The 13,182-nt window shown below is 26.9% G+C and overlaps 2 protein-coding genes across 2 annotated transcripts; one reads left to right on the top strand and one right to left on the bottom strand.

Annotated features, from left to right (window-relative positions):
- Positions 1 to 2,664: 2,664 nt before the first annotated feature.
- On the top strand, positions 2,665 to 6,192 carry MKS88_003195 (uncharacterized protein; the record flags this gene model as incomplete). Its single annotated transcript, XM_067216265.1, has 6 exons — positions 2,665 to 4,299; positions 4,686 to 4,811; positions 5,044 to 5,107; positions 5,330 to 5,598; positions 5,810 to 5,899; positions 6,157 to 6,192. 6 exons carry the CDS (start codon positions 2,665 to 2,667, stop codon positions 6,190 to 6,192), a joined length of 2,220 nt encoding a protein of 739 aa, XP_067072930.1.
- A 1,450-nt stretch (positions 6,193 to 7,642) lies between these two features.
- Positions 7,643 to 10,030, bottom strand: MKS88_003194 (mediator of RNA polymerase II transcription subunit 17; the record flags this gene model as incomplete). Its single annotated transcript, XM_067216264.1, has 1 exon — positions 7,643 to 10,030. The coding sequence occupies one exon, from the start codon at positions 10,028 to 10,030 to the stop codon at positions 7,643 to 7,645; it is 2,388 nt and encodes a 795-aa protein (XP_067072929.1).
- Positions 10,031 to 13,182: the final 3,152 nt, after the last annotated feature.

Raw genomic sequence — 13,182 nt, 5'->3', positions numbered from 1 at the left:
CCGATAGTGTGTAGTATTTTCATAGCGGAAATTACGCGTATGTGTTTGTGTATGAATACGTAAATGTACATATATATGTTTATGTAGTAAACAAGGCTGTGCTAATATTGCTTCCTATTAGCCTATACGAATATATCCATATTACCTGTGTTACGAAAGAATGTTGTACTATGTTATTTCATTTTATTTTATTGTTTATTTTATTAATTTCATTTTATGTTCTATTCAAAACAAATCATTAGAATTTAGCAAAAAAAGAAAATTTTTTTTTTTTTTTTTTTTTTTTTTTATTCACATAAAATTGCCAATGAAAAAGAAAGAAAAAATATGATATTGAAATATGTATAGTTATTTCTGGAAAAACTGACGATAAAAAAATAAAATAAAATAAATAAACGAATAGATATATAAATAATAATATGAACTGTGTGCTTGTACATTTTCCCCATGCGTGAATTATAAATCCAAAAAAAAATTTGACAATTCATCGTATGGACAAACAGTAGAAGACGGTATTACGGTCGCGCTTATCTTTTTTTTTTTTTTCTTCTCACAAAATACGTGTATAAAGGACGTATTTATGTGTGTATGAATTACATATACTTATGCGTATGTACATATATATGTGTATTATATGCGCATGCACGCAAACACAATTTCCACCTTAAGAACGCCATTTAAAAGAATGTTAATTGGAAACGAGGAAAAGGTGAGTTTCTCATCTCTCCTTCCAAAATTTTTCTTGGAAATTTTTATTTGTAAAAATGTAATAAGAAAAAACATGACATGGGAATTATTTTGCGAATTTTTTATTCTTTCCAAATTTTTCGAATTTTTCATATTTTTTAAATTTTGCGAATCTGGCAAAGTTTCTCTTGTCGCGTTTCTGTTTCCATATTAATGAATTGCTTCCCTCCTGAAATGCTACACACATTTGTGCTTTACATAAATTTTGCCGGTTTTAAAAAATGGAAGGAGAAAGCGCAGTTATATAATGAACTAAATATATTGACAAACTTCCCTTCGATCGTGTTGATCAGCAAAAAATAAAAATTAATCGAAATAAACTAATTTGGAATAAAACAAATAAAAGCAAAACAAATAACACATTAAAATAAAGAATTATCCTATGTCAAAGCATCAGGTGGAGAAGGGGTACAAAATGGTGAGATGTTAAAAATACTAAATCGAACAAACAACTTAATGACCGAGTCATGACGTTATATTTTTGTACCATAAATTATCATAACTTCATTAAGATCTAAACTTTGACTTGAAATTTTGTAGCTATTTCAAGTTATATTAAAAGGTGATAATATAATATCTACAATCCATTATGTTAAAAAAAATTATTTTAAATATTCAAAATGTTGATATGGAAAAGAGCATTTGCATAAAAATACATACATCATATGTCCAAACATACGTACGAACATACGCACAAATATATATATGTACACGTTTCATCTAACGCTATAGAAGGGTCATATATGAAAAAATTTAAGAACATTATATTATGACATAAACTACTGACCACACAAAAGAAATGTATTTCTACTCTCATCCATAATTTTACAGATAAGTAAACAAATACAAAAAAAAAAAATTTTCTTCTTTTCAAAATGGTACGTACTATATTTATGTTCGCTTCTTCAAGTTTTTACCAAAATGTAATTCATCATTTTAATCTTATTATTTAATCACTTTTAAATTGACTTTAAATTTTCCATACCCATTTTCTATTCCCGCAATTCTATTTTTTCCATGTAGTTTTTTCTCCTACAATTTGACATTTTCTGAAAAAAACCCTCCTAGAAATTCGTATCTTTATTTTATAATTTTTCTCCTTGTTATATTATAAGATAAAAAATAAAAACATCACAAGGCTTATGTTATGATTAAACTTATGTGATGTTTTCCTATTTTAGGCTACAAAAAAAAGAAAAAAAGTAAAAAAAAATATAAAAGTAAAAAAAAATATAAAAGAAAAAAAAACAAGAAAAAATAAGAAAAACAAAATTTTTTAAGTGTAAACTATAAATATGAAGGTCAAATACTGCACGAGGGCTCTTGAATCAATTTAAAGAAAAAAAAAAAAGAGTAGAAAATTGTACAGGAAAAAAGGCATAAAAATATTTGCATATATTATACATATACATATATACATGTATGCGCTTAATTATGTACAACTGGGTATATACATTTTAAACATAAGCATAGATTAATTTCGCTGTGTGAGGCTTAGGACATTGCGAAGGAAGTAAAAGTTTTTTTTTTTTTTTTTTTTTTTTTTTTTTGACACTCACCTTTTTTAATTTTTTTTCCTTCCAGTACGATATACATATATAATGTGTATATATATAATATACATATATATATGTATATATATATATATATATATATATATATATATATATATATATATATATATATATATATAGGTATGTAAATATATATGTACGTATATAGGTATGTAAGTATATAGGTATGTAAATATATATGTACGTATATAGGTATGTAAGTATATAGGTATGTAAATATATATGCACGTATATATGTATGTACGTATATATATATGTATGTTTGTATATATGTAAGTATATATGTATGTATATATGCATATATGCATGAACGGACGAGCATGCATTTCAACTCTGATATATTATGAATTCAATCGAAGAAAAGAGCGAAGAACACAATAACAATGCAGGAGCACATGGAGAAAGTAACTTGAAGGACATAAAGGAATTCAACAGTATCAGTGATATTGTTAGTTACATTTTGACCATCGGTTTATGGGAAATGTATACATATGAATGGATATTTAATAGAAAGACCTTTTTGTACTATCATACATTACTAGGTAATTATTACTTTTATGATAAGAATAATAGTTTAACTCCATTTAATGAGAAGTCTTTTTTTTTATATGTGTATACATTTGATAGTACTGAATTTATATCTAATTTTCTATTTAAAAATGAAGAAAAACAAAAAATTAAAAAAATTAAATTAACCACATATACAAAAACTATGCAAGGAAGAAGGAAAAAGCAAGAAGACAGATATATTGTCATTACTGATCTTACAAAATATATAGACTCAAATGATTATAGAACTTTATTTTTTTATAAAAAAAGTCCTCTTTACTTCTTTTCCATATTTGATGGCCATAGAGGAATAAAAGCTTGTGAATACTGTATGACCAATATTATTAAAAATATAATTTATTATCTGTATAGTCAAGATAACACGGAAGAAAATGCATTTAAACAACAAGATGTGTGCTCCACAGAACAAATTAATCCAAATGGAAGTACAATTCAAAATGAAGCAGAAAAAGTTGGTGTTGTTAAAAGCGAAGTGGTAAATAGTATTGTTACTAAGAGTGACAGAGTTAAGTGCTTCAGCGAAATGGAAATAGAAAAAAACGATATTAAATTAAAATATGAGCATAAAAAAATTGGAGGCCATACAATAGCGAACTTAAATCACGTAGACAATACTGTCAACCTTAGTGATGACATTGAAAATGAAAATAAAAACCCGAACGCTGTGAGGGATGAAGGGAAAAATGAATCGAACGGGTCAAATGGACCAACCGGGACAAATGGACCAAAAGAACCAAACGAACACAACGATTTTAGTAAAAATAAAGATAAAAGATCAACTGATGAAGAGGAAGCAACTCATACGAAGAAAAGAAAAGTAGAAAATAAGGACTTAATAATAGAAAAGGAAACAAATTTTACTTCACTGAAAAAGAATAATAACAATAATAATAATAATAATAATAATAATAATAGTAATAATAAGGAAAGTAATATCACTGAGGATAACTTAAGTGCGCGGGAGAAAGGTAACAATGGAAAACATTCAAGCGGCAAAGCATCATATAACGATAATAATTATGGGGAAAATGGAAATGAAATTAATAATAATGAAAGCAGTAATAGAAATAATAGTGGTAATGATAATAGCCTTTCTCCATGCGTAGTCAAACAAAATGACAAAGTGCTTGACCCCAGTGATGATTATAACAAAAGTGAATATAATAATAAGAACGTTAATGGGAATTGTAAAAAGAAACTAAAGTTTTTAGATGATCTGACGGATGAAGAAATAATAGAACACATCAAATTAGCATTTTTAAAAACAGACGAACAATTTTTAAGAATTTCTAAATTTCCCAACCATGGCTGTACAATCATTTCTTTGATTATTTTAAAAAATAAAATGTTTGTAGCTAACTTAGGAGATTGTCGAGCTATTGGCGTCGTTAATATAAATAACACTTTAGTAATTTAATTTTCCATAATTGCACTAATGTGGACATATATGTGTAGAACTGTGTGTACATATATATTTGCATACATATATGGCAGCATACATGTATAACGGTTGTGTATATATGGGTATACGCATATATGGGTATACGCATATATGGGTATACGCATATATGGGCATACATATATATCGGCATACATATATATCGGCATACCCATATATGAATGGCCATTTTCATGTGATACTGCATTTCAAATAGTAATCGACGTTCCAACCTATGCATAATATTTTCCTTCTACATTTTAAAAAATTAGTGCCAATATATTTTCTTTTCTTCATCTTTCCCCTTTTTTTTTTTTTTTTTAATTTAATGTGTATTTATGGTTTTCCTCTAAAAGAAAACTGAGGTTCTGTCGCATGATCATAAACCGAATGATCCTAAGGAAAAGGAGCGAATAAAAAAAATGGGAGGGGATGTCATCTGCTTGCAAAATGTGTATAGGGTTAAGGCGAATGTGAAGAAGGTAATTTGTTTGAAAGGGGTGAAAGAGAAACTACATGCAGTCGCTTGTAGTTATGTGCGTATGTATGTGCGTATGTATGTATGCATGTATGTATACATGGACGTGTATATGCGAGCGTGTGTAAATTAACAAACCATTAGGATGATGTTTTATTGTATTGAAAAATATTTTCATTCTTTTGTTCTTCGTAACATTTTGTAATTATTAAAATTTGTACTCCCCATGATTATAGACGAACGCCAACAAACCGAGCTTACTTGAGGGATTATCTTTAAAAGAAGAGGTTTATCTTGCAGGTAATTACATACAAATACTATGAAAAAATCTTCATAAGAATTAGCAATAAATTTTATGTATGTTACACATTTTTTACATTTTTGAAGACTTATCAACATTGAGATATTTCAATTTTGTTGTCTGAGTTTTTTTTTTTTTTTTTTTTTTTTGTGTTTACTATTCACTTAATGAACTGTCGTTGTACTACATGCTTTCGAATCATTGCTATATATTTATGTTAGTTTCAAGAGCAATAGGTGACAAGGATTTTAAATATAACAACGTAATATCGGCTACCCCAGACGTTATATGTAAAGAATTATATAGTGATCTTCCAGGGAAGAAAGGAGTAGAAAAGAAAATTACACAAAATGCAGAACCGGTTGAACAAAATGAAATAGATGAAAATCATTTCAATGAAGACAATAATGTGTACTATTCTGCAGAAGAAATGAATTATCATTTTGTTCTTATGGCCTGTGACGGAGTGTGGGATACCATGTCTAATAAAGTATGAGCAAATTTTGTTGCCTACCAAATAGTGCATTATATATATATATATATATTATATATATATATATATATATATGTATATGTATATGTATATGCAGATCCATTTGTATTCATGTTTAAGCATACGCAACTTCTTTCATTTTAGCAAAGCTCAAATATTTGTATTTACATCAAATCTTATGTTTTCTATGGTTATAATTTTTCATAAGGACGTTACTCAAGTGTTACAAACATACATGCATGACCCGGATAAGGCCTGTAGTGAAATTATAAAAACGGCTTATGCATACGGGAGTCAGGTAATACATTAGTTCAAAAATGTACATTCGTGGGGGTATGTATATGTATGGATAAATGCTCACGTATATATTTCGGCATATGTATGTATGCACAAATATACATATACCCAAAATGCGTGAACGAGTCTATGAGATTCTTCGACCCCATATACTGTTTTTTAATTTATATATATGTGTATATGTATATGTATATAAATTCACGTATTTCTTTATTCATTTGCTCATTTACATATGTGAAAATACCTTCGCTCATTTAGGATAATCTAACTGCCATGCTGATAAAGCTTTACTGAATTGAATATAACGACAGTGATTTATTTTAAAGTGAATATATTCATTACGCAATTGAGGGGTTACAAGCTACATGTGTAGTACCTTTTATGCTATGCTAATATTTGAGGAATAGGGGAAGAGAAAATAAATTGCTGTCATAATGATAAAAGAGGCATACATACATAAATATATTTTATTAGGTACTGTCTGTAGGTATATTGCGACTTGTATAACTAACCTTATCCCAATTTTTGATGGAAAAATTAGACGTAAACTGAAACCCTACACGTTGGCAAAAAAAAGAAAAAATAATAAAATTACAAAAAATTAAGTTCTGATTTACTATATAAATAACAGAGATCTCATTTTAAATGCTGTTCCTTTAATGTTATTTTATATTTTATTCTGTTTTGTTTTATTCTCTTTTTTTCTGTTTTATTTTTTATTATTTTTTTTTTTTTTTCTGTTTTATTTTATTATTTTTTTTTTTTGTCTGTTTTCTTAAAACTACTGCATAGGAATGTTAAAAAATAATTTCTCAGTAGTTTTCACTGCAAATATCAAAATGGAAGAAAAAAGGACGTACGAAAAACAAATCAGAAAGGCGAACATAAAAATGAAGAATGAAAAATGGAACAAAATTTATCGTTTGCGCAAGATTCTAGATTAGGAGAATTTTAAAATGTTTTGATTTATTCATAAAAACTTTAAGCAAATATTTTGTAACTAGTTTAAAAGAAAATTGGCACTTAAAAATTTTTCTGTTCGTAAAATATGCAAGATACTCTTAAACAGCTAGTAAATAAAAAATGAAAAAAAAAAAAACGTATTAATAATTAAATGAATGAAGAGATTAACAAAAAAAACTAATTAATTAAATTTCTACCCTTTTTTCATTTCTGTTTTAGTATTTTTTAAAATGGAGTACAGACAAATGTGCCATATGGCATATATACGTATACGAATGAATATATAAATATATATACGTGTGTGCATTGTCTATGCTTGTGTTTATTTTCAAAAATTTACAATTATCTTTGATTTTAATTGTATTTTTTCCTTTTATGCACATATAAACATATATTTACTTTATAGCCTTTTTTTCCAAGGAAAATAAATATATGTAAATATATTCAGTTGAACTCCTTTACATTTAATTAAAAAAAAATTATTTGTACCTTTCATTTAATGATCTCAAAGAATACATAAATTTACTTATAGTTTTCATTAAAAGAAACATGTTTGAATGATTTTGTGATTTTATGTGAACTTCCTATTCTTCTAATTATATTCATATACAAATATTGTAGGGGATACCGATATACATACACGACACATGTGACTACACACGAATACATATACGGCCCATACGTATATATAAACACACACGTACATATAAACACACACGTACATATAAACACACACGCATATATAAACACATACACCACCACCAGATTGGGGAGCCGCATCCTATTCATCTAATCGCAAATATCTCTCCATTGATGTAATTAGCCACGCAAAAAAGTTGGTGATTAATGTATCTGATCGATGATCAGGAAAAACATTTTGATAAATAATTGGATGTATATCTGCTGAATAGTATGGTGTTTCAAAAGAAAAATATTTCCATGAACAAATAAATAAATCTCTTACTTTTGCAAGGGATAAATTTAAAAGCATTTGTATTAATTCATAATCTATTGTAACTTCATCATTTTCATTTTTATTTGAACAAACATCATCAAAAGAATCGACATCATCTTTGTCATTCCTATTATTATGAACAGTGCAGGTGTTAATATTTTTTTCATTCGTAACATTACTATCACTAGATGTAAAAATATCCGCCGATGAATACAAAATAACAAAAGAAAAATCTACTGGAATGTTTTTCTTTGAAGATGAGAGAATGTTAATATCGTTAATCAGAAATTCGATTGATTTGTGATTTATTTGTGTGCAATGAATTTTAATTTTTCTATTCGTTTCAGTTGCATAATAATCTAGATTTATTAACAGTTCATTATTGTTGTCTTTTAAATTATTAGCTTGTTCAGCTAAAATACAAAAAATGGACTTGTCTATTAACACCCACTGAGCTTCTGTTAATTTTTCGTGGACTTTCTTGGCTTGCTTGAAGGTTATATTTTCCGGAATTATTTTTTCCGGAAAATTACCTTTCCTCGGGCGAGCAATATTACCATTACAGACGTAATTAATATTACGACTATTATTATTATTAATATTACGACTATTATTATTATTAATATTACGACTATTATTATTATTATCATTATCATTATCATTATTATTCCTATTATTCACATTACTACCACCATCATTATTGCTACTGCTATTAACATTGCTACTATTATCATTATTTCTGCTATTAGTGTTACCTCGATTAAGAGGACTACTCAATTTTTCCCCTTTGGTTCTTCTCCTTAATTTTACGTTTAACGGATACAAATCCAACTGAATGCAGTAGCTCTGTTCTATTAGATGAGCTGCTAATCCCTCGAACTGCACCGAAATAATACTTGTGTTGTCTAAAAAATCAAATATTTTCATTTCTTCTTCTTTCCTATTTGAGTAGTAAAAATTACAGTTTTGCTGTGCTGTCTGCGTGTGGTTATCTTTGGTTAGTTCGCTCTTTATACTTATATCACTGATTAAACCATTCATATCAGTGCGCTCTTCTTTTATCACTTGTTCCTTTGAATCATTCTGATTGTCAGATAAAAATATTTTATTTTGATATAAACTTTGGCTAACTTTATGTTTAAAATTGATTTCTTCCCTAACCTTTTCCAAGCTTGTTATACATCCATTTGCTCTATCATCACCGTGTTCGTTATCCCCCCCGATAGATTTTACCTTTAGACTGCTTAACGAAAAGGTAATATGTGCATATTGCGATTTAAAAGGAGAAAAAGAGGGATAAGGAGGCCAGGATAAAAATATTGGATTTGAAGAAAGTTTCCAAAAAATGGAGGGTAAAAAGAAAAATTCTACAGACACCTGAGTGACATATGGAAAATTATTATCTACTTGCATATATTCAATTTCTGCATATTTTTTATTTAGTATTTTCCAATGTTTAATTAACTGATCGATAAAGAATAGAAAATATTTTTGTGCTATAATTCCATTTATTGAATTAATTTGTAATCTTGTTTGTTGACATAATTTTCTTAATTTTTCTAAAAGTTCTTTTCTATTTGTTATAGCTATGTATATGTCTTGTTTATTTTCGTCTGTATCTCTATAGTAATAACATTTATTCAATGATAAATATTTGGTACCTTTATTATAATTAAGTGTACCTAATAACATATCAAATAAAATCATTAATTCTTCTAAGTCTTTTTCTACCATAATTCTATATTCTTCTCCTTTTTTCCATTCTTTGTCATTTTTCATAATATCACTACTATTATTATTATTTCTATTTTTACTACTACAGTTATTACTACTAGAATTATTATCATTACTATTAGTACTACTACTGCTTTTTATGAGAATTCTTTTCTCCATAGCAGAACAGAATATTTGAGCATACTGCTGTAGATTCTTCTTATTTTTGTTTTTTTCATCTGGGGCTTCTTCAAAAACGCAAGAACCATCTGGCATATACCTTAGTAATCTGTAGTCGCCTTCTCCGTAAGCCTCTACCTTTAAGTTGATATTAGCAAATTTGTTTTCACTGTCTAAATTTGAAGAAGTGGCCAAAATTGAGGTGGCTAAATTTGACGAGGCTAAATTTGAGGTGGCTAAATTTGAGGTGGCTAAATTTGCACTTCCTACATTTTCGTTCGCCTTCTCTTCTCCCTTTAATTCCTCATTCTTTTCCCACATTTTTTTTCTTTTCTTTCTTAAAAGATATTATGATACAATAAATTTTTTTCTTTAAACAATTTTCCTTTAATAATAAAAATTTTGCTAATTGAAATAATGTTAATAGAGTTTAGCAAAATGAATTTAAAACAAGAAAAGAAATGTACTCCTATCCTTAAAATGTGGAGAAGTCTTAACTCCCATTCTAAACCTTCACATGACACACTCGCAGAATGCGCTTCCTCTCAGTTATGGGGCAGCTGAACTCACAAAGGAAACGGTAGAACGCTACATCTACATGCATATGCACACATATGTATATTCATATATATATATATATATATATGTGAGCTTGCGTGTATTTCCCTGTTCGCCCAGATTAGAAATAAATATATGCACACCTATTTTCTCTTACTCACTCAAAGTAAACATATTTCATTCTCATTAATATTTTTAAGGAGATCATAATAATACGAGTTAGAATTTACACGCCTAGCACCTCACATTGTTTCTCTAATTTAACATTAAACAAAAAAAAAAAATATATATATATATATTTTTATATATACATATATATATATTTTTATATATACATATATATATATTTATATATATATATATACATCATCGTAAAAAGTTACAGTTTAAAGTATATAAAATACTAAGTGTGTCATTTGTGCATTTATCTTAAAAAATTAAATTTTTAAGAGCAGGAGATTCATTAAAAAAAAAAAATTTTACATATGAGTATGAGGCCCTAGATCAGAACAAAATTTATAACATGCGTACAGACTTAAGAATAGGCATGAACAATTTAGTAAATTTCCAAATTTTTAAATACAGGGTTTTTCGAAAAAATATTATAAATGGGAAAATTCGGATGTTCCGTTAAGCATGACGCTGTTACTATATGTACATATATATATATATGCGTATGTGGCAAGGTTGTTGTGCCTCAAGTACATAAACACATAGATACTTGAAATGTTTTTTTCATTTACGAAGGAACTTGAGAAAGTTTGCAGGGTATTCCACGAACATTTTTTTGAACTACAATGTCAGCAGTTAGTAGCACGTAGTGGATTTTTTCGCTTTGTTCTTTTCATTACTGCATTTTGTCATCTACTTATTATTTTATTTTGTTTTATTTTACCAAATAAAATTTTATATTGAATTTTTTTTTAATTTAAAGCACGGCATAATTTTTGCAGGAGCGAGGTATTTTTTTTAAATACAATATAGTATGTATTAAAAATATTCTATTTTCTATTTTTTTCCTTTTTTTTTTCTAACGGTTGATTATTTTAACATAATATTACAATAGTGATAAATTAAATGTTAATGTAACATCGTTATTTTTCCCTAAGTGAGAACCTTTTAAAAAATATACATACATATGTATATACATATGTATATACATATGTATATATGTATGTATATATATGTATATATATATGTATACTTATATGTAATAAAGGACAGTCGTAAATATAAAAACAGAGTTGTGTTTTCTTACGTTAATTTACTCGGTCCCTCCTTCCTATAACGAATATTTGAAATTTGTTATCTTCATATAACAAGTAAAAAATGGTAATGCGAGAAAACATAAAACATTTTTGTTTAAGTTTTAACTGGAGAGAGATGTATAAACATATGTAAATTTTTTTACTTCACTTGTGAACTGGTGTACAGTATGATATTGTAACATTGTGCCATGAATGTAACATGTTTACGTATTTATGGGAACGTTTATATGTATTTATCCCCTAATATATTTTTACATATATGTGCATTGGTGTTTATACTTTTATGTATATATATATGTATGTGTACTTTCCCCCTTTTGCAGCTTTTTTTTACATTTTTTCAACAGTTAGCTGAGAAAAATCATCACGTAACAGTAGAATTAAAAAATGATTTACAAATATCGGGTGTGTTACATTCAGTAGATCAATACTTAAACATTAAGTTAACAAATGTGTCTGTCAACAATCCGGAGAAATACCCTCACTTGGTACTCTTTCTTGAAAAGAAAATTATAGAAAAAATTTGCAAATACATTTGATAAAATAATAAACACGTTTGTACCCACGTTTCATATGCATAGATATATGAGTACATGCATACGTATATATAAAAATAAATACATGTATAAATAAATATATGTGCATATATAAGTATCTTTTACATATACAAAAGTCCCCCTACATTAGTATTCCATAATTCCTCTGTTCATGCATTCTCATTACATTTGTCATTAAAACAAATTAAATAACAAGTTTAAGCGCTAGTTTTTAATATCACCACGTAACTTATTTATGTAACATGTTTTTCCCAATTTCGTTATTTTTTGCTATGCATATAATATATAAATATGTATATATATATATTTTTTTTTTTTCATTTTTCTTATTTTTCAGCTATCGATTAAATCTTGTTTTGTGCGAGGATCAGTAGTAAGGTACGTTTTTTTGCAGTCAAATGAAATTAACATTGACAAGCTACATCATATGTGCAGACAAGAAGCAAAAATAACATCAGAGAAGGAGAAAGAAAGGAGATAATAAGGGTGAAATGAAATAGCTATGTATTCTAAAAAAAATACATCATATGATTATTTAAAATATGCATACGGGTTTATGTATGTACATATATATATATATATTTATATATATTTCATGTAATAATAATTGTAAAATGAAAAATAATATATTTAAAAAAAGTGAAGAAATGGGAATCTTCTTATTTTTCAGGCATTATTTTGTTTCACTACCATTATTGTTGTTGTTATTATTGTTATTGTTTTAATTTATATTATAATTTTTTTTTTCTTTTTTTTTAATATTCTAATTAATTTCCAAAAATAGTAACATTGTTAAAAATGTATAATTAACAGAACAACCTTCTGTTATATTTACAAAAATGTTACAGGCCAGTACGCACGCATATATACATATGTAAAAATTATATATACAAATATAAATGTAGAATTGTATATATATATATATATATATATGGATGTATAAGGTACAAGAATAAATGTGTGTTTCTATTTTAAACTTTCGAAAATTTGAAAAAAAGAAAGTACCCCTAATAAAAAAAAAAAAAAAAAAAGGAAAAAGGAAAAAGGAAAAAGGAAAATGGAAAAAGGATTCTTTTTTCTCCAAATGTTT

The sequence above is a fragment of the Plasmodium brasilianum genome, chromosome 10 (assembly GCF_023973825.1).
Source record: "Plasmodium brasilianum strain Bolivian I chromosome 10, whole genome shotgun sequence".
Classification (NCBI taxonomy): Eukaryota; Apicomplexa; class Aconoidasida; order Haemosporida; family Plasmodiidae; genus Plasmodium; species Plasmodium brasilianum.
Note: the sequence above shows the minus strand (reverse complement) of the source record. Positions and strands in the feature narration are given on the sequence as shown.